This window comes from Podarcis erhardii, assembly GCF_964252035.2.
Source record: "Podarcis erhardii genome assembly, chromosome: 4".
NCBI classification, from domain to species: Eukaryota; Metazoa; Chordata; class Lepidosauria; order Squamata; family Lacertidae; genus Podarcis; species Podarcis erhardii.
The window spans coordinates 20,717,414-20,740,386 of record NC_138508.1 but is presented as its reverse complement, the minus strand read 5'-3'; the positions used below and the strand labels follow the sequence as shown (position 1 = coordinate 20,740,386).

General features: G+C 43.7%; 1 protein-coding gene across 1 annotated transcript in view; it reads left to right on the top strand.

Annotated features, from left to right (window-relative positions):
- The first annotated feature begins 1,003 nt into the window (after nt 1–1,003).
- Nucleotides 1,004–22,973, top strand: part of TRPC6 (transient receptor potential cation channel subfamily C member 6) — a 70,025-nt gene continuing 48,055 nt past the window's right edge. The window contains exon 1 of the mRNA XM_081860218.1: nt 1,004–1,586. Within this exon, the coding sequence (XP_081716344.1) occupies nt 1,441–1,586 (146 nt within the window). The 5' untranslated portion in view covers nt 1,004–1,440. The remainder of the gene's footprint in view (nt 1,587–22,973) is intronic.

Genomic DNA, 22,973 nt, shown 5'->3' with positions numbered 1-22,973 from the left:
TTTGGGGGGTTTCAGGTTAAAGAGTTGTTAGGCTCTTTTTTTAGGGAGGAGGAAAGCCCCGTTTTGTGGGGGTGCAGGGAGAAAATGATGAGCTTTTTTTTTAGGCGAGCCAAAGTTGTTGAGCTTCTATGGGGGGAGCCGGTGATCTACCAGTGATCTACCACAGACATCCTGTGATTTTTAAATTTTTTAAAAAGATATTTATTAGAATTTCCAATTTGATACAAAAAACCAACAAAAAACAAAAATGCACAAAAAATAACAAAAATACAAAAATACACAATTAAAAAAAAGCAAAACAAATATAATTTCCATTACTTATTTCCATTTCCTTGTTTCCCAGACCTCCTCTCACCTCCCCCTTTTGTATTCCAATTCAAATTCGTAACTCAGCAAATCCTTATGTAACTTATTATAACTTATTTTAACTTATTACTCAACCTTTGCATTACAGCTGGTAACCACTTAATTTCTGTCCAACATCATTCTAACATTCATTAATTTTACAATATTTCTGCAAATAGTCTTTAAATTTCCTCCACTCTTCTTCCGCCGACTCTTTTCCCTGGTCTCGGATTCTGCCGGTCATTTCTGCCAGCACAGACGTCCTGTGATCTAGCGGGAGATCACGATCTACCTGTTGGACGTGCCTGCGCGACTACAAAGGGGAAAGCAAGGGCACGTCGACGGCTCCGAGGGGGCGGGCGGAACCGAGGGGTGTGGCTTCCGAGGATGGTGCGCCTCGCATCTCAGCCGAGCGCGCCAGAACTTTTCCTCCTGCGCCATGTGATTTCCTCTCTCTCTCTCTCTCTCCCTCCTCCACCCCTTTCCCCCTTCTTTCTTTCTTCCTCGACAGCGGGAGCCGCGCAAACTTTTAAAGCCCCCTCCTTTTTTTGGCAAAGGCTTCGGGCAGTGACGACTTTCGGAGGGGGTGGCGGCGGATCTCGCTGGTTGACATAGTAACTCCTCTCTCGGCTCGCCTCAGTCGGTGTCTGAGGGGCTGCTCGGTTGCTGCTGCTGCCGCCGCCGCCGCCACCGCCACCTTCATGGACTGCAGCGAGCGACCCCGGCAGCAAAGCGAAGGCGAAGGGCTGCTCGGGGCTTCGCTGCCTCCGCTGGAGCTCCGGCGACCCCGGCTCCTCCTTCGCCATGGGGACACCGCGCTGCCCGTAGCTGCCAGCGGCGGGCGCGCCAAGCAGGCGAGTCTCCTCGGCGGGAACCCCGGGGCCACTTTTTCTCCTTATTTCTGAAGGAAAGGCAGCAGCCCCGAGTGCGAGGATTGCCCCACTCTCTCCCCCTTTGTGTGTGTGTCAGGTTCTTTTTTTTTTGGGGGGGGGTGTCATCCTTTAAATAATAATTCGAGGAGAAGGAAACGAGGGGCTTTCTCAGGGACGACGACCCTAACCAAGAGCGGGGTGAAGCAGCAGCAGCAGCAGCGCCATGAGCCAAATTGGCCAGCCGCCCTTCGGGCCGAGCTGCTCTCCGGCGACGAGCGGGGCGCGGAGGAACGACAGCCGCGACTACCTGCTGCTGGACTCGGAGGCGTGTGAGGAGAACTGCGCGGCGCCCTACGCTTACTACCCCGCGTGAGTGGCTTTTTCCCGCCAAAGCGAGGGGGTGGGCGCCGCTTTTGGGAGAGGGGTGGAAAGTCAGGCGCGTCTCTTTCCCTCACGACGACGACGACGACGACGGTGTGGGAATGGGGCAGAGAGAAGCCAGCTGCTCTCTCGCTCTCTCATTTTCGAAACACAAGAGTTCAAAGGGGGTCGTGTGTGTGAAACAGTAGCGGGGTTGCTATGAGGTCGGGCTGACTCGCTTCCTTCAGGGAGCTCCTCTTGGCGCGCGGAGCTCTTCCCTTCACGGAGCTGCACCTGTGGCTTCCAGCTTCCCCCGCTGGGAAAGGGGAAAAGCGCGGGAAGATGTGGGAGGGCTGGAGGGGGGGGGCCCGATCCTTATCTAGGGAGCCTTTCCGCCGTGGGGTTCGAAGGAAGCATAGGAGCCAACTTCGAGGGGGCCAACTTCGTCCCCCACAATAAAATATCCCCAAGTTGATGACTATTGCCATTCGAATGGTGTTCCATGTCATGTGACCATGCAGGGCGGGGCTTACCTGGGGCGCCCCCGCCCTCAATATTTTATTCAAATCGGCACCCGTGGAGGGAAGATAGGGAATAGGTGGCTGGCGCTAGTGGTTTCTCTCGTGCAATGGAGTCTGTGTGTTTTTCTCTTCCAGAGAGGCATCCCCATGGACGCAGCCAGGATTTTTATTGGGGTGGGTGCAGAATCTCAGATTTGTATTGCTGTTGATTGATTGGGGGGGGCAGCCCCTCTTTCCATCACAGGGTGGTGTGTGAGATTGAGGGTGGCGTTAGCTACAGCTAAGAATTAAAGATGTGGGCTGCTTGCTGCCCAGCTCTCTAGGCGTGGGTACTGAGGGAATGATGGGATGTAGAAGGTAGCCGATGCCATGCCCAAGGGGCAGAGGCAGCCAGCTTGTTGTCCACTAGCAGCGGAGAATTTGGGGCACCCCGTGCATAGGAATGGAGGCCCCTGTGGGCTGGATGTGGCACAGGAAGGGCTCCTGCCTGCCTGGCACTCCAGAACTGTTAGCTGCTGGCTGCTTCCCAGCCCGGTTGAATGAACAGGCAAAGGGGAAACCCACACCAACACACTTATGTAGTGCCTATTTACAAACAGAGAAAGCTGCCTTATTCTGCATCCGATCAGGGGTTCCACCTGGCTCACTTTTGCCTACTCTGGCTGGCAGCAGTTGTCTGGGATATCAGGCCGGGGGCTTTCCCAGCCCTGCACAGAGATGACGGAGAGCTTTCCCATGCAAAGCATGCACTCTCCCATTGAGGTTCTGAGGTTCTGATTGAGGTTCTGAGCGCTGCTTCTGCTTCCATCGAGGTTGGCAACCATTTGAGCATGCGCCTTCCTGTCCAGGTTTAGGGATGTGTGTCTGCGGGAGTATTTTGGTGAGGGCTGTAAGTGAGCAGCGTATTTGTGTGTGGCAATCAATGGGAAGTGGAATGTGAGGAAGAATCATAGAATCATAGAGTTGGAAGAGACCACAAGGGCCATCGAGTCCAACCCCCTGCCAAGCAGGAAACACCATCAGAGCACTCCTGACATATGGTTGTCAAGCTTCTGCTTAAAGACCTCCAAAGAAGGAGACTCCACCACACTCCTTGGCAGCAAATTCCACTGTCGAACAGAGAATGTATGTAAAGTGTATGTATGTAAAGTGTATGTTGAAGGAGGGAGGTGACACACAGGGATGCAGGTGCTTTCTCTCTTGTGATGAGGAAGCCTGTATGGCCCTCTAGGTGTTGGTGGCCTCCAACTCCCACCAGGCTCTGCCAGCATGTCCATGGTCAGGGAGGGTGAGATTTCTGGTTCAGAAACATCTGGAGAGCCATGGATTCCCCCATCCCTGCTCTTAACAAGGCAGGGTGACAGTTCTTACACAGGACTGACCGTGAGCTTTTTGTTACAGTTACAGGTGGTTTTGGAAGAGGGGGAGGGGAATAAGGTGAATGTGGGGAACTCCTATACTATATGTCAGGATGTTTGTCAGGGGCTGCTGTCAGAGGGAGCGTGTAGCTACTCTAGAGATCCTACGGTGCAGTTCCATTATAGTGGTACTTCGGTTGCAGATAGGTAGCCGTGTTGGTCTGCCATAGTCAAAACAAAATAAAAAAATTCCTTCCAGTAGCACCTTAAAGACCAACTAAGTTAGTTCTAGGTATGAGCTTTCGTGTGCATGCACACTTCTTCAGATACTTTGGGTTACAGACGCTTCAGGTTACAGATGCTTTAGGTTACGGACTCTGCTAGCCCAGAAATAGTACCTCAGGTTAAGAACTTTGCTTTAGGATGAGAACAGAAATCGTGCAGCGGCAGCAGGAGACCCCATTAGCTAAAGTGGTACCTTAGATTAAGAACAGTTTCAGGTTAAGAACAGACCCCCAGAACGAATTAAGTTCTTAACCCGAGGTACCACTGTACTAGCGTTAAACATCCTGAGGTACTTTGTAGGCTAGAAAAGATTCCAGTGGAATGAAATGAATAACAGCTTCATTCTAACTAGGGCAGTTACAAATAAGGGAGGGTGTGTGGGGGTGGGACAGATTTCTCTCTCTCTCTCCCAGTGCATTTTCACATGGAGTGAGACTCCTAATGTCCACAAATGATTGCGAGTACAAACTAAGGCAATGGGATGCAAAGATGTGAGTTGATCTACCTGCTGCATGCTGGAGGAAAGCTGCAAGGCACCAGGAGTGTGTGATTGGGTTGCTGTCTGCCAGCAGTATGAAGAATTAATGGCTCGCAGAGGGGTGGTGAGAGAAGAGACCATCGCTGCTTCATGGTGACCTGGGGGAAGCCTGCACTCTGGCCAAGGGAAGCTGGAAGAGAAATCTCTCAGCTGGCATTGTGGTCACCCAGATGCCTCTCTGAAACCTCAAACTATCTGCTTCCCCTCCTCCCACCCCATTATGTCTGCTGGTAATGATGCAGAGACCTCTCCCCCCCCCCCCCGGTTGACACTCAGTGGTTTCTTCCAAAGGGGAAAAAAAAGTGGGGGTGGGGACACCACCAGGAAGATGGAAAAGAAAGGGAGGGTGCCCAGAAGTACCTTTATTGAGAACTCTGTATTTTCAGTTACAGTGGTACCTCGGGTTAAGAACTTAATTCGTTCCGGAGGTCTGTTCTTAACCTGAAGCACCACTTTAGCTAATGGGGCCTCCCGCTGCCGCTGCAGCACCGGAGCCTGATTTCTGTTCTCATCCTGAAGCAAAGTTCTTAACCCGAGGTACTATGTCTGGGTTAGCGGAGTCTGTAACCTGAAGCGTATGTAACCTGAAGCATATGTAACCTGAAGTACCACTGTACTGTATTCTTGAGAGGCACTTTTAGGCACAGCCAACCTGAGTCTTTGGCCTCCCACTCTACTGCAGCACACATACTTGAAAAAGATTTGAAGAACTGACAAATTCTCTCCAGATGCAGTGAGTAATCCTATCTCCTGCCTACAGCCCAGTGCAGGAAGTGGAGAGGAAAAAGGAAATGATAGATGCAAAAGGAAAAAAAAGAGGCATCTCTTTTCAAGTGTCAGAACTAGGAGTTGCTGCGTAACGCTAGTCCATCTTGGACTCGACATACGTGTAGGAAGGTGTTGTGTGTGTGTGTAAATGGAGCAGAAATGTGTATTTTTGGGGGAATGGGGGTGGGGAAGAGAAGGGAACCAAAACCATCTGTCAGGTAAGTGAATTATGCTTCAGGGAATGTTAATAAGGGTCTGCTGAGAAGGAGAGATGAGCGCTCTCTGGCATGGAATATCTGTGAAGGTCCTTGCCAGAGAGTTCTCATTTCAGCAGACCATTATTAACATCCCCTGAAGCATAATCCAGTTATGCGACAGATGTTTTTGCTCCCTTCCCCTTCCCAATCAACATGTCAACTCTTTCCCCCCATAGGAGTAGGGGGTAACATCAGGAGTCCATGCCACACATGAATGGGTCACAACCAGTTGTGCATGCCTTGTGAATATAAGGGAAACTTGGCCACGAACCACTACCATCTGCAACAGTAATTTTATTTTGCTAATCTGCATGGCATATTCCCTCACCCTAGTGTGATGATTTTAGTTGGCTATCCATCCTAACAACACTCTAGTTACCAAGGCATACACACTGGTGTTTCCAAACAGAATAATCTCTGCAGAGGTTAAAGACTGCTGACATCAAGCTGTTGCAGACTGCAGCTCAATATGCAAAATTCATTGGAAATGTTGACACTTGGTTTGGGATTTAGGTCACATCTTCTCACAAATTTTTGTGTGAAAGAAACCGAGCACAGCACCTCACTTTTCCACGCCTCCTGAGCTGCCAAACCTGGTACATTCTGGGTTAGCCAGGAAAATCAGATTTCATCAATTTTGCCTCTGGATGAGTAAATCTGAAAGCACCTTTCATTGTAGCCAAATTAGAAATAAATTAATGAAGCTATCTTAAATGGTGCATTTGTGTTTGGTTACCTTTATTTATTTATTTTTTTAAAATCCAGATTACAGTGGTACCTCAGGTTACTTATGCTTCAGGTTACATACGCTTCAGGTTACAGACTCTGCTAACTCAGAAATAGTGCTTCAGGTTAAGAACTTTGCTTCAGGATGAGAACAGAAATTGTGCTCTGGCGGCATGGCAGCAGCAGAAGGCCCCATTAGCTAAAGCGGTGCTTCAGGTTAAGAACAGTTTCAAGTTAAGAACGGACCTCCGGAACGAATTAAATACTTAACCTGAGGTATCACTGTATATACATTCAAAATAATGCATAGAAATGCATACAGATGTTTAAAGGAATAGAGTTTCTGAGAAATTACATGAACTTTACATGCTGTGCTTCCTGTTTTTCTGTTTCTTGATTTGATGGTGACAACTTTAACTTGTTAATGCAGTTGAGAGGTACAGTCATTCCTCCGTGCAGAATAAGAACTGATTACACTATGTAACATGACAAGAATCTGAAACATTCAGTGATGGCTGTAAGAGGCATAGTTTCTTCCTCGCTAATGCTTTCCCTTTGTATCTTAACTACTTAACATGAGTCATTTTGCTATCCACCTCCTCCGATTTATACCACTTAAACTTGCCAAAACCTATTAACACAGCCTGGCACAGAATAGGACTGTTGGTAGGAGGCAGCAGTAATAGGAAAGGATTAAGATTAAGGAATTCATTGGCTATAAATCTACATATTATTATCACTATTATTCATTTTATTTCTATACTACTTTATATTTTTAAGGGGAGGGAACAGTTTGCAGCCTACATAAAAAAAATTCAATAAAACATTTCTGAATAAAGTCAAATATGAAGTATACATTCAAAATAACATACGTAACAGGAAACTAAAATATTATCTTGAAGATTTTAAAATAAAACTTTGCAAAGGAGGTCAAGTACAGAATACAAATTTAACATGGCTAAGCATTTCAAAAGAAAACATGGCTAAAGGAAGTCAAATACAAAATGCACATTTAAAACAGCATAATTAGCAAGAGGATGAAATATTAGAAACACTGAACGTATCTGCTGCCGCTGCTGCCAGTCCTGCCAATGGTGGTTCGTGGCGGGTGGCGGCTGTGGAAGCTCAGGCTCAGTGACCTGGGTCTTCACTAAGAGACAGCCAGGATGGTCATACATACATACAGTACTTAGCATAAAAGAAACGTGACGAATATGAAAACAAAACCTTAACAAAAAAAATTGGTGCGACTAACAATAAAGACACCAACAATAAAAACAGAATCATTGGTTTTCTTCTTTGGCAATCACTCATAGCCAAGTAAGATTGTCTTCCACAAACACAGTTTTAACAATGAGTCTGTAAGTGACTGTAGAGGCCAATTCTGGATCCACACATCCTTCCACAGTGGGGACATAGGTTCCGGGCGGGAGTTGATCACGGTGTGGATTTGCCAAGCGTGTCTTCCTCCTAGCACATTTCTCCCTTGCTTCCTGAGTTTGAGTGTATTCAAAGCCCATGACACCTTTGGTAAAGGCTGTTCTCCAACTGGAGCTCTCGCAGGCCAGTGTTTCCCAGTTGTCAGTGTTTAAACTACATTTTTTAAGATTTGCCTTGAGACAGTCTTTAAACCTCTTTTGTTGACCACCAGCATTACACTTTCCATTTTTAAGTTTGGAATAGAGTAGTTGCTTTGGATGACGATCATCAGGCATCTGCACAATATGACCAGTCCAACGAAGTTGATGTTGAAGAATCATTGCTTCAACACTGGTGATCTTTGCTTCTTCCAGTACACTGATATTAGTTCACCTGTCTTCCCAAGTGATGTGTAAAATTTTTCAGAGACACCGTTGATGGAATCTTTCGAGGAGTTGAAGATGGCATTTATAAGTGGTCCATGTTTCACAAGCATATAGTAAGGTTGGTAGTACAATAGCTTTGTAAACAAGCATTTTGGTTTTCCTGCAAATGTCCCAGTCCTCAAACACTCTGCACTTCAATCGGGAGAAAGCCGCACTCACAGAGCTCAGGCAATGTTCGATTTTGGCATCAGTGTTGGCCCTTGTGGAAAGATAACTGCCTAGGTAGGAGAAGTGATCAACATTTTCCAATGTTACACCATTGAGTTGGATTTGTGGCACTGCAGAGGGGTTATTTTGTACTTGGTGCAGCACTTTGGTTTTTTGGATATTGAGTGATAGGCCAAGCTTTTCGTTAGCTTCTGCAAAGATATTTAGGATGGTTTTGAGGTCATCCTCTGAGCGTGCGCACACTACGTTGTCATCAGCATACTGAAGCTCTATGACGAAAGTTACAGTAACCTTACTCTTTGCTTTCAGCCTGCTCAGACTGAAGAGCTTTCCATCTGTTCCATGTATGATTTCTACTCCGGTGAGGAGTTTCCCTTCGACAAAGTGTAGGATCATGGCAATGAAAATAATGAATAGAGTTGGGGCAATAACACAACCGTGTTTAACACCTGATCCCACTGTGAATGGTTCACTTTGAGAGCCATTGTTATCTGCGATTGTTGCATCATATTATCATGGAGGAGCCAAATGATGTCTGCAGATTTATCTGGGCAGCCAATTTTCAGAAGGACAGTCCCCAGGGCATTACGATTTACAGGGTCGAAAGCCTTAGTCAGGTCAATAAATGCCATATACAGGGATTGGTTTTGCTCTCTGCAAATCATGTCCACTGTCCCCCTAGAAGGCCTAAAAGCATTTTGGGATTCAGTAAGGGTCACCTTGGATATTGTTAAGAAACGATTTGCTAAGATCACGGCGATCTTTAGCATGGACAGTAACATAGTCTAAGAGGTGACATGAGTTTGATCAATCTGCGGGAGGCAGTGGAAGACAGGAGTTGTTACGTTGTGGGTGAACATATCAGACGACACAGCGATTCTTCAAACAGCTCTTGTTTATTCAGAGGCCAGAACAGAACTGAACTGAAGGGCTCAGTCAGCCTGCTTATATAGAGCTCCAGTACAACGTTACTGTAGCAACTTTCTAAAACTATCCAATCACTGAACGTCACTTTCGATCCTTCATTTGCATAACTATCTACTCTGCTGACCCAGGGTGAGAACTTCAGTATATAACAGGAGTGCCTGGCGTGATCTGGTCCATGGGGTCACGAAGAGTTGGACACAACTAAACGACTAAACAACAACAAGAGGTGACAGTGGTTTGACCAAGGATGCCTTCATGAAGTTTTAAATTTATTTTTCTGTCAAAAGAGTGTGTTGGTAATAACAAGGTTGTGCGCTGCACATATCGTCAAAAGCAAGATTCCGTTCTGGTTGCTGTTGCCAACTCTTTCTTTCCGAATAGTCCCAGGCCACAGATCGAAATCTTGCCCAACTCTTGCATTAAAATCACCCTGGAGGATAATTTTATCTTCTTCTTTTTTTTTTTTTTTTAATAATATTTATTAAGATTTTGGAAATTACAAAAAGAAAAAAGAAAAGTTAAACATAGAAAAACGGAAACAAAAACAAAAACACTACATAAAACATTAAATTAGCAAAACAAAACAAAAACAATTAAAAACACTTCCAATCTTTTCGATCTTAACTTTCATACACTTGTTTCATTGACTTCCTCAACGCCTCCCTTTTTGTATTCCACTTCAATTAACTATTTCAGCAAGTCCTTTCCATCTTCATCTATTTTCTGTCTTATAGTTAATTTTAACATATTGTAACCTAGTTTCCCCCCACCTTTTAATGCATTAACCATCTATCTATACCTAGTTCCTTCTAACATTTCTGCCAAAGCCATATAACTTTATTCCACCTTTTTTCTAAAGCTCCTTAATTTTACAGTATTTCTGTAAATAATCTTTAAATTTTTTCCAATCTTCCTCCACCGAGTCTTCTCCCTGGTCTCAGATTCTGCCAGTCATTTCCGCCAGTTCCATATAGTCCTTGATAATTTTATCTTCCTTAGGCGTCTCAGATAGGACGGTATCCAGCTGAGAGTAAAATTTTTCTTTAATGTCTTCATCAGCATCCAGTGTTGGTGCATAAGTGCTTATAATAGTAGCCTGTTGGTTTTTAGTGAGCTTTATTGTTGGAAGGGACCACAAGAGTCTTATAGACTAACCCCCTGCAATGCAGGAATTTTTTGCCCAACGTGGGGCTTGAACCCACAACCTTGAGATTATTGCAGAGGGTGGTATATAAATCTAATAAATAAAATAAAATAGGAACAGGTAGATGATTTTGCAGGAATAAAAAAGGGTTGGTTTTTTTTTGCGCTTACTGGAAACAATAAGGTGTAGGCACTTGTCTATCAGACATATGTCCCACAGTTTGGGAATTGTAGGCAACTGCTGTGAAATAAATGGCCTTCAGTAGCCAATAAATTAATTCACCGCAAGGATGTGACTTGAACTCAACAAAATCAACTCTCGGGCCACAAGATCACTGTGAATTGCAAGACACCTTCTTAGACTGTAAAACTGAGCAAAAGTTGACGGAACACATTTTTTACCAGAGTCTCTAGGTGAGCGCCATTGATCATTGTCTATTGCTAACAGGAGGTTGCTGTTTGTGCTTGCTTAGAGAAAACCTGAGTCAAAATGACCTGCCTCACTTTATATCCTTTCTTTTTTTCCTAATCGGGGAGAACAGCCTTCAGGAGGGAAGAGGTCCATCCATCCTAGGGCCTGGTTCTCAGAGGCAATATACCTTTAACGTGTAGTGAAATTATTATGCCTGTTTTGAAGTAGTAATAATAATAATAATACGTTATTTTCAGAGTGAGATGAAAATAAATTTAGGTTTGACCCAAATGCTCATAATTTCTCAGACGCAGAATCTTAACGACTTCTCACCAAAGTTGTAGGAATAATAAAAGTTTGTGGGTGTCGAATGATTAGCACTTTAAATGTGTAAAGCAACCAAGTTTATCAGAAGTAAAAGATTACTGGGTCATTTCTCCACACCCCAATTTATCACATGACATACAAATGTACATTTTCTCTCTTCTGCAGACTTCCTACATAACCATATGTTTCCACATAAATTCATTATAATTTTCTTATTAAGTCTAAAATAGCTGCTTATAAGTTTGTGCACATGTCTCAGGCAGAGTTGTGGTTGGGCTCCAGCTCCAGTCACCCCAGACTCACTGGCCACACTGAAAAGTTGCCTCATTCCTTACAGACCACATGTGGCCCTCATGGTGTTTTTTAGCGGCCCTCGGCAACATCTGAGGCCCTGCCCCCAGCTCTCACTCTGCTGGGGAAGCGAGGCACTGGACTTTGGGAAGGAATGTGTGAGGACTCTGACAGGGTCCTAGAGTTCTCTTTCCTTCTTCCAAAGCCTAGTTAGCACATTCCCAGCTTTGGGGAAAAGGTTGGAGGGTTTGAGGACCTTGCCAGAGTCTTGCATCTCCTTCCCAAAGCTCAGCTCCTCGCTTAGATGGATATTGACTACCAAATGACCCTAAAATAATATTACTTAAGCATAGAACATATCTGCTGCTGTTGCTGCCAATCCTGTTAATGGGACAATTATTTAGTTACACAACCCTTTGGAGGGATCAAGGGAAAAACTTTATCACCTGTACATTTATTTACCATTAGCACTTCTATTAAGCTGTCTTAAGACTTCCCTAGTTAACACCAGAAAGTCACAGACATGTGTCCCAGTAAATATACAGTAGCCTGCCGTTCTGCAAGACAAAAATGTTTCTGGCTGCCACACAGCACACACAAACGCTGTTTGCACAATCCAAGGATTGTCAAAATGCGCAAAGATGGAATCCCCATGCAAGTGCAGCTTTTCCCATTTTCAAACTTACCATATTTTGCGCTCCAGACCACAAGACGCACCTAGTTTTTGGAGGAGGAAAACAAGAAAAAAAATATTCTGACTCTCAGAAGCCAGAACAGCAAGAGGGATCACTGCGTAGTGAAAGCAGCAATCCCCCTTGCTGTTCTGGCTTCTGTGATAGCTGCGCAGCCTGCATTCGCTCCATAAGACGCACACACATTTCCCCTTACTTTTTAGGAGTGAAAAAGTGAGTCTTATAGAGCAAAAAATACGGTAAGTTCCTGGCTACATTCACCTTTACATACACTTCTACACTGGAGCTTCATTCTGCAATGAATGATAAACAGGGTGCTGTTTGCCTGCAAAACATACTTCCAGTGCACCAGGCACTGGGGAGGGAGGATGAAAGGATTTGAGGGTGAAGTAGTAATTAGAGGAGGGCAAATCCCGAGGCTTTCTTATACAAATGTGTTTCCTTTATATCTTGTTAAACTAAGATTAAATTCCTTTTTATTTAAGAGCCCAGAGAGCCAGCTGGCCTTTGTATTTAATTACACCCACCAAGCATACAATTTTACCTGTGTTTGCAGACTGCTATTCTATGCTTTATTAAGGCCAAACATATATAATCCCTTGATGGCAACCTGGTGAATGGTGGTACTTTTTAATACTGCATGAAACAAAAAAGTGGAGAAATTCAAATTCATACAAATGGAACAGTCCCTGAAGAGGAATAACAGCTAGGATGCATAGGTAGCAAATGAGTTGGGCCAAATGTCCCAGTTGTACTAAATGTGCCGTTTTTGCTAAGTTCTCCGGCGCGATACCATGAAACCTAGATTATGCTTGCAATGTCATGCATACTTACATAGATAAAGGTAAAGGGACCCCTGACCATTAGGTCCAGTTCATCTCATTAGGTCCAGCTCATCTCGCTTTATTGGCCGAGGGAGCCAGCGTACAGCTTCTGGGTCATGTGGCCAAGAAGTGACTAAGCCACTTCTGGTGAACCAGAGCAGCTCACAGAAACGCCGTTTACCTTCCCGCTGGAGCGGTACCTATTTATCTACTTGCACTTTTTGGCATGCTTTTGTACTGCTAGGTTGGCAGGAGCTGGGACCGAGCAACGGGAGCTCACCCCATCGCGGGGATTTGAACCGCCAACCTTCTGATCGGCAAGCCCAAGAGGCTCAATGGTTTAGACCACTGCGCCACCGGTTCTTTAAATCCAGGGCAGTGTTATAGCCAGCCTCCACATTACAGAGGGCTGCTTACGATTATGGAGAGCACCATGTGCGGAAAGGAGCTCTGTAGAGATTGCTGCATGGCAAGAGGTTATGTGATTGCCTTTTCAGGAGGGATGAAGTGTTGCTTTGGCACTTGAAAAAAATTGGTTGTGTGGAATTGAACAGAGTCAGTTCCAGAGAAGAGAAGGGCCATAGAGCATTGGGAGAACATATGCTATGCACCTTCACCCCAAAAAACAACTGGACAGGAAGGTGCACATTCTAGTGGTCACCAACCTTTACAGAAGCATCTTCCTTTCTTAAATCTTAAGTGACAATCTTAAATGTTGGGGAGGACCTCGTACACAGAAGTTCCCAGGTTCACGTCCCAAAATCACCAGATAGTAGGAAATACCTTCTGTCTGGAACCCTGGAGAGCCGCTGCATAAGACTCTTAATCTCAGGGTGATGGTGGTTTGAGCCCCACCTTGGGCAAAAGATTCCTGCATCTCAGGGGGTTGCATTAGACCCCCTCGCGGTCTCTTCCAACTCTACAGCTCTGTATTTCTATGTTGTGTACAGAATTAGACAGTGCTTTGCTAGATGAGCCAATGGTTCCTGTGAGTCCTTCTCCGGCTGCTTTTTAGAAGACCGTATTGCTGAATGAGCTGCACGTTGCAGCAATTCACATCCAGTGAAGCTAGGAAATACAGCAAAGGCGTTGTGCCTGATTTAGCAAACAAACCCACGTAGAAAACACACCCTTCCAAAAAACTTTATGAAAGAAAATGAAGCTACCCTAGTGACAGGGGTGCAAATGGAGCAGATTGGCTCCATTTGTGATGCCATATAGAGCTATCTAGGGGCTGCCAGAGACATCTGCACATCCATAATGAGAGTGAAAAATAGTGATGTACCCTAATCAGCTGTTTGGAGTCAGGGAGGTTGTTTGCAGCCACACCCACGTTCCAGCAGGTGATCAGAGCTGTTAGCGTTTGCAGCTTCGCCATCTGTTTAATGCTGAGGCTCAGCTTTAATCTTGGTGTTTTGGTTTTCTTTCAAAAAGAAAAGAAAAAGATAGAATGGATGCTGTAATTTATGGTAACAGCACAGATGAGTGCATTCTGCAATCATGTTCAGCCACAACATAAAATTTGTTGGGGGGGGGGGAAGCTTCCCATTAACTCTGCCATTCTTACAGCTAATTCAAAATAAGCCATGCTAAAAGGTGGGATCCATGAATGCTACAGTCGCTGCATTCAAAGATACTGAAATCTTTCATTCCGAGAAATAAATTTTCATTTGCTGTTGGGATTTGTTTTCAGCATACAGAGGCTAAATTCTCATGTCAATAAACCATACTTTAGCATAGCTTTGCTCAACCACTCAAGTTTTGGACTGAATGGACGGGACCAATGGTGGATCCAGCGGTCAAGAAGGCAGTTTCTGCACATGCTGTGTAGAGGGTGTCGGAGATTCCATACGACCGAGCTGAAATGGCTCTCCCCCACGACGTACGTCGGAATCCATCGAGGCTCTCTTCCAACGGTGATTAACAACCTAAGCCTTTAATGAGGCTTCAGGCACGTTCCCTCATTACGTAGAGTATCCAAACAGCAGCAGAAGAGCGAGAAATATATGCTAGGTTTATTTCTATCTATGCAGGACAGAAAAGAATAGACATCTGCTCTCTGTGAGAGTCAGTGAAGAATTGGGAGAAAGAAACAGGAAACCAGAAACATCAACATCCGTCTCGTGTCTCCCGTGAGAGTTCCAACAGTCTGGAATGTAAACAGAGTCTTGTGACTCCAAAAACTGCACAGTGGCATAACAGAAATCTAACAGAGGGAAGTGAAGGGCAGATGGGGCCTGTCAACCTGGGAAGATAGCCCATCTAGGAGAAGGAAAACTCTGACCCTAAACCTCCGCTGCTTTGTGAGATATCTTAGGGAGAAGAAAAAGCTCAGGAGTAAACCCTACACAAATCTGGGGTGGAATCCCTAAGATGGTTGGATGCCTGCATGCCTTCTTCTGGCAACTCCTGCAGCCAAGCTGGTGCCAAACATGTTGCTCTGCTTTCCTTTGGACCACATCAGTGAGGCCGAGAGGGAGGTTTTGTTGTCTGGGCAGTTCAGGACCTCCAAACAAACTGCCCAGGCTTGCGCCCAGCGGTGGGGGGGTGTCACTTTGGTGCTGCTGAGGCAGCGGTTTGACTTCACCCTTGGAAGCATACTCCATTGTATCTCAAGACAGATGGATGCCAGCAACAACAATTCCCATCATTCACTGTTGTCTGCTATGACAATTTAAAGAACTAATCTAGTTTGCAATACAAAACAATCAGAGTACAGGCCTTCAAACAGGAACCATCTTTATGCTGCAATCGTATATTCATTCATTCATTCATTCAATGTCCATCAGTCTCAATGTTTAACTTTGGCTGGATCATGATATGTCAGCATCAGCCCTCTATTAATTGCAGTTAACAAATCAGGAGAGAGAAGTGACACCACTGCCTTTCTTTAAATAATTCCATAAATTGTCTTTATTTTCTTATTCCATTTCTTTTTCATTTTATTGTCAAACAGAAGCTTCAATTCATATAGGAAAATAAGTAAAGGTCCCAGCTGAGGTTGGTTTAACATTGTTTATTAAACACTTTGGTTTCTACAGTAGTACAGCTGGGGTTTCAAATGAATGCTTGGAGCCAAGGTGATACAAAAATTAGAAGAAAAATGTAAACAGAAAGATGTAAACAATCCAGTACTTATTTTGATGATGAAAACTGCCTGCCATACAATCCCAGTATCCTCTCTCAGTTCATCATTTCACTAAATTGCATAAATTTCCAAGGACTAGAAAAACCTGTAAGTGACTTCCTGGCCAACAGCTGTATTATATTATCTTCCAGTACTGAAATTACACTATAGCCTCAGTTGGGAATGAAATAAATCTCTCTCTCTATCTCTGTACATAATAGGGCAATTCCATAGGATGATTGCTAACATATATAATGGATATGTGTGCATATAATCCCAAACTAATGGGTAGGACTTTGCCATGGAACAGATGCTCAAAAACTCCACAATAATGCCACACCTTCTGCCATTGGCTGATTGCAGATTTTTGTAGCACTAAGCACTATATGCTCTTATGAGTATATTCCCCCATCCTGTTCTAGGTTATGGTATAGTTTGAGAACAGTTTTACCATGTCATAGAATCATAGAATTGGAAGGGACCCTGAGAATCATCTAGTCCAACCCCCTGCAATGCAGGAATACGCAGATGTCCCATACAGGGATCAAACCTGCAACCTTGGCATTATCAGCACCACACTCCAACCAACTGAGCCATCCTGTGCTGGAAGTCGTTTGTCCAGAGAGCCTTTCAAGTGAGGCTTTGAACCCAGATCTCAGCAGTCCAACCTCCCACACTGCAGGTATCACCCCTCAATAGCTGTTGGTCTGCCTAGAGCAGAAATAGCCAAATGGTGTCCTGTAGATGTTGTTAGACTATGACTCTCATCATCTGTTGTCCATGTAAGATGAGGTTGATGGGAGTTGTAGTCCCAACAATATCTGGAGGGCACAGAAAACCTCGTCAGGAGGATCTCTCAACAAACTGAGTGGCCTTGGGCATCTAGCTGCTTCTCCACCTGACATAACTCACACAAAGGTTGCTGTGAGAAAGGTTGCTGGTACCTATCAGCATCAACAATACTAGGCTAAGTGGCCAATGGTCCTCATAAAAGTCATCTTTTTAGGTTCATCGACAACTCCAGAAGTCCCATCCCTCCATAGAGCTGCACCTTCATTACCTGTGCTAGTAGTATGCCTATCCAAGTGCTGTCAAGAAAGAGGCAGAAGGCTTAGTGCTCCCTGAAGATCCTCAGTTATGTATGTAAGTGTCAGGAATGGATCCAGCTATTAATCCGAAACTCTGCTAAGGGCCACCTTACAGATTCATGTTATTCTTAACATGGAAACTACCCGAAACCTGCTTGTGAATACCTAAGAGAGTGAGAAAACGGCCAAGATTGGAGTATTTAGCTATATGGGATAGCTGTTTCTAACTCTTTGTCTTCTTTACCTATAAAACAAGCCCTCAATTGTACAATATAAGGAGGAGATTGATGGTTAATAAAAAAAAATGCTGCAATACTTTGAATCTCAGATATTTCGAAAGCGTGGCGCTAATTGCAGTTACATTCTCTGAATAGTGCCCTGCTAAACTCTGTGGAACATTAATGCACAAATGGTTTATAGGACAACTTGAAAAACTTGTCTGGAGCAACAGTAATCTGTAGTCATATTTCTGCATGGCTGATTTTCATTTCCTCATAAATGCTAAAATAATGAATCAACTTTGAGCAGAAAATGTAATTAGCTTGTTCAGAAAATATGGCCAGTGTTACTTTTCAGTTATCATACAGTGGCCTCCATCTCTATATATTTTGCTTGACATTTTCACTCAAGCCTGGAATACTTGAATCTTGCACAGACCCCATTCATTTCGAAAGGGTTTGGTGCAGGAGACCTTATTGAAAGAGCATGCCTGAGATAATAATTTTTCAGGGAGCTGGGTGCTGATGTTGGCTTTCGGTGTTGCAAGTTGTTTGTGTGACCACCCACCCTAATAGAATTTAATAAATCTGGCAAGGCCATTATGGCAAATTTAGCAAGCCTGTTAGAGGAGTTTTAAATAGTTTTACACAGTAATTGTAATGAACGATGAAATGATACGTTACAATAAACCCTGCTTATTGTAATGCATATCCATAGTTCTCATTACTGTATTTCATGTCTGGCTAAGGGGAATGGGTGCAAAGAAGAAGTAGAAGAGTAATACTGCTGCTTTCCAGTAGTGCCAGACAGAGGCTGTTGGTTGCCTTCAGTGTCTATTGTGCAGAGTTATGCTTCCTCTTGTACTTTTCAAACTCTTCTGCAGACAAGAGGATTTGGGCAACTGAATGTTCTCATACAGGTGAGAACCAGTGCAGTGTTGTGAGGGTTTTGGACTAGGACTCAGCTACATTAGTAAAAAAATCCCAGCGTTTTAAATGCGTTATACACTTGCAACACCAGATGGCACTGTAGAGCACAAAACTTTTCTATGCAATTTCACATACCGTTCCCCCCCCTTTTGCTATAACGATTGAATTTATGACTTATTTATAGCACCCCCCCCCGTGTAGATCCACCGTAGGATCTGGGAGACCAGGGTTCAAATATACACAGGATGGTTAGAGCATGGTACTGATAAAATCAAGGTCGCAGGTACGATCCCCGTATGGGGCAGCTGCGTATTCCTGCATTGCAGATGGTTGAACTAGATGATCTTCAGGGTCCCTTCCAACTTGACAGTTCTACCATTCTATGCATAACACTTACTGGGTGACCTTAGACTGGCTTGCCACTTTCTCTAAGCCCAACCTCCCTCACAGGGTTGTCAAGATGAAATGGTAGCTGTGAAGAACCATGTACACTACCTTGAGCTCCTTGGAGGAAAAGTGAGATATAAAAAATTACTAAATATCAACATTTGCTAAAATCCTGCACTGTTGTTAAAGGCACACTCCCATTGTGATTGGCTCTCAACCTCCTGCCCTTTACATTTCAGTACCTTTTCCTCCCTCTCTGCTCTTGTGGATGCACTTTATAAGCTGCCAAGCCTTGCAGTTAGCTTCCCCCGATCTGCAAATGCTTGCATGCTGTTTTCTCAGTGAGGTTCCTGCTGCTGAGCATCTGCTTGCTATTAATGCCACAGCACTGATTGCTTGTTCCATCACTAGTGGAAGTAGTGATGGAGAGCACTTTCCACTGCATTATTCTAGATTGTTGACTGAGGCATTCTGTTCTTTCCCCAGTACAGTATATGCATTTCTTGAGTTTTCTGAACTAGTTTTAATAACGTTGCTTTCCCCACCCCCTACCCCTAAGTGGTTTTAATTGTTCTCTCATCTCTTTCAAACAGCATTCTAAAACTAGTTTGGGGGGAAATGTGTTCACAGGGTAAAAACATTTCCAGAAACATTCCAGTCTGTGGAACAAGTCTTTAGAGACCTCATCAGAAAACTGTTTGTGGCATTGTTAAAATGAACAGTTTCAGTTGTGAAGAAGGAAAACATGGATGTTAGAAAAAAAAACCCTGTTACAACAAAATATTATGAGCAGTGATCCATATACCCTTCTTGCAATATTCAGTGCTGGATAAGAATCCCGTGCACTTAATCATTGAACGTCTAGGATTTGGCAGCTTTTCTGAAGCTAAGCAGACTCAAGACTCTGAAGTGCCTGAATGGAAAACAATGCACACAGCCTTTCCTTCCTTGAAAGAAACCTGTCTCACTGCCAAAGGATAAATAAAGAGCAGGTTCATAAAGGAGAAGATGGTCGCTTGTTTGGGGCTTTACAGGTTAAAACCAATGTTTTCGGTTGTGATGATACTTAATCTAGTGATGATCTTTTAACACTGGGGAGTGGAAATATGACTTAACAAGGGTGAGTAGTGATTAAAAGCCAAGCACTTGCGCTGGAACTTACTGCAGCCTTCAAAGAGTCTTCGCAAGTATCCCCACATAAAGTACATTCTAGTAATCTCACCACGACGCCACCAAGCTGTGGGGTATCCAGCTTCATATAACTAAAATGCTTAAGTCTAATTAGTGCATGAAGGGGTTAATGCCATAGAGTAAGCTGTCCTGCTAGGCTTAGCTAGGCTACCCCCCCTCACCTTGGGAGGAAGGCAATCAAGGCCTTTGTTCACCTCAGCCTACCAGAGAAGCTCAGCGTGTGAAGAGGCTAAGCTGGTTGCTGCAATTTAGCCACATGGCTCTAACAAGACTTTCTTCTGTTCCTATACCAATAATTTAGGAACTTTCATCACTGTAACTAAGCTGGGTTTCACTGCCTGTGTGTTCTGATGGCTATATGGAAAGGTATTTATTTATTATTTGTTAAATTTGTATGGTGCCTTTCATCCATAGATTTCACAAGATAAAAAAAGCAAAACAAAAAACAATAAAACACATAATATAAACAAGAACAAAAACAAAACAGTGACCCCCCCCCCGGAAATGCACATGAACTGGACCCTTGCAGAGTTTGTAAGTGAACCTATTTTTAACTTACCAAATATGTGTCTTTTTCTATGCTAAAGGAAGTGGGGAACCTTGGAAGGAACTTTGAAGAGTATATTTTAAAGGTCTAACAGCATATATTTCCATGCTTTACTTTGCTGCATGTTTGTGATTTTGTGACTCTCACCAAAGAGTACTTGCCCCAAACTTGAATTCTGGCATCCAGGAATTCATCTTTTATATATCTATTTTTTTCCTTGCCACCAACATGCTATAGACACCTATATCAAGGTTAAAGTTGGAAATATGGACGTGGTAGCCACATCATAGGATCGTTTCTTGCTACTTAGATCTCCCAATGCTTTTAGAGCAGAACAGGTCTGGCATAAACTGCAAGTGTTCTTCCACTGCTTTTGTATCAGAAAGGTCCACATAAAACTTTAGAAACCACATTTTACACTGTAGTCCTGCCGTCACAATGAACTGGAAGGGTTTTTATTTATTTGTTTTAATTGCTCGTAAAATCAGTTTCCACTGTCCCTGCAGAAAACACTGCTTCGGTCATTTCGAAAATAAGTCATGCCTTGTAATGCAGTGTGCACATTAGAACAGTATTACTTAAACCAATAAAGTTCATTTTTGTTCCTACTTATGCAAACTTTGGCATTTTGAGTATGATAATTGCATTAGTCTGGCGACAGGGAAGCAAGAAACAGGCACTAATGACTCCTGAGGAGCTTCATTTTTTCCCCTTTCCAGGCAAGTCCACAACCTATTGGTCCCTGAGCTCTTGGTTCTTATGGGTTTGTGATCTGATTCATATTGAATTGATTATAGTTAATGGTTTGGAAATTGTGGGATGTGGGTTTTGACTTGTTGCTTATATTTCTGCACTCCAGGAACAGTGCCATCCTAATCTTGATTTATTCTTGTTGAACAGGGATAGGATTGCACGTAAACTCCCCTTGCCCCATCAGAGTTCAAAGGTAAACCAGGCATAGAGAACCCATGGTGGTAGCAGATTCCATAGTTTAACTGTGTGATGTACGAGTAAGTACTTCCTTTTGTCCGTTCTGGATAGTCCATCGTTCAGGTTTATTGGTTGCTCTTGAGTTCTAGTATTATGAGAGACACAGGTGGCGCTGTGGTCTAAACCACTGAGCCTCTTGGGCTTGCCAATTGGAAGGTCGGTGGTTTGAATCAGTGTGATGGGGTGAGCTCCCGTTGCTCTGTACCAGCTTTTGCCAGCCTATCGGTTCGAAAGCATGGCAGTGTGAGTAGATAAATAGGTACTGCTGTGGCAGGAATGTAAACAGTGTTTCTGTGCACTCTGGTTTCCGTCACGGTGTCCCGTTGCACCAGAAGTGGTTTAGTCATACTGGCCACATGACCCGGAAAACTGTCTGTGGACAAACGCTGGCTCCCTCGGCCTGAAAGTGAGATGAGCGCCACACCCCATAGTTGTCTTTGACTGGGCTTAACCATCCAGGGGTTACCTAAGGTAAACCATCCTTTACCTTACCTTTTACCTTAATATTATGAGAAGGATTTCTCTTTCTTCAGTTTCTCCACACTAGGCATATGACAAGTCCTGTGTTCTCTTTGAGGTTGTTCTTGCCCCTGGTGGGTTGGAAGACATTATTTAAATATTTTAAAAATAATTTTATAAGTTGTGTGTCCTTGTTTTCACAAGTGGATCCTTTTACATGGGGTTTTTTTGGTATTTCATGCACTGTGAATTTCCGTTATTTTTATTGATTATTGTTTAGCAATTATTTATTGTAATTGTTAAGTGTAAACTGTTTAGTTATTATTTGATTATATTTAATTTTACTGTTTTCTAATATATTCTAATGGGTTATTGAATATTCTTTATTTGAAATAAGCTGTTTATTTTAAAGATTTTTTATGACTTTTTTTGTATTGGATCTGATTGTTATTAGGTGTGTGATCCTTGTGGTCTGTTTGGTTGTTTTTTCAGCTTGCAAACCACCTTGTATAAAGGCAGTATACAAAATAAAAGTGAAATGAAATGAAGACACATTTGTGTCAGTCCCAGCTACATGGACTTCTTAGATTTCTCCATGGATTTATATGGACATTCTCAATTCCATCCCTGGAGACATTTAGAAATAGTGAAAACCAGGAAGTGACCTAGCCAGACCATGGTTCTTTCTAACATGCATGCATACAAAGTTATGGCTTTATGACTGTTTCTGCGCCTTCCTCTTCCAGCCACTCCAGCCTAATCCCACCCAGTTATCATTCCTCTCTGCAAGTTTTTCAGTATTCTGTGCGTTGAGTTCTTATCAAGATGTTTTTGGGGGCTATTGTCCATTGAATTATTTATTGCAGGTTTTTTTGCACTTGTGGTGTGCTTTGCAGATCTCTCTCTCTCTCTGTCTGCCTCTATCTCTGTCTCTCCCCCTCTCTCTGTCTCTCTCGTGTGTGTGTGTGTGTGTGTGGTAGCTTTGGCACTAACACATGAAGATTCAAAGTGGTATTACACACCCACCAAAACCTGTGGCCCCCCAAAAAATTAAATAAGAGATTACTTGTTCCTGATGCAAATAGAGATAATGAATGTTCAAGCTGCTTGCCTTATGCTAAGACATTTCTACAAGATAAGGTAGCATGTTCTCCAAGACAGCTTCATTTGTAGCTTTCTTCCTGTCCAGAGTCCAGCAAAAAGGCAAACCCGGTTTGGCATCATATGCTCACCTGTTTTGGACCTTTGCTTGCCCTGTTAAATCTCCACCACTCCCTGTCGTCTTCCGCCTACTCAAGCAATTGTTCCGCCACAAAAGCTGTGTGTATACCTAAGCGCATTCACTTCAGGCTTGCTA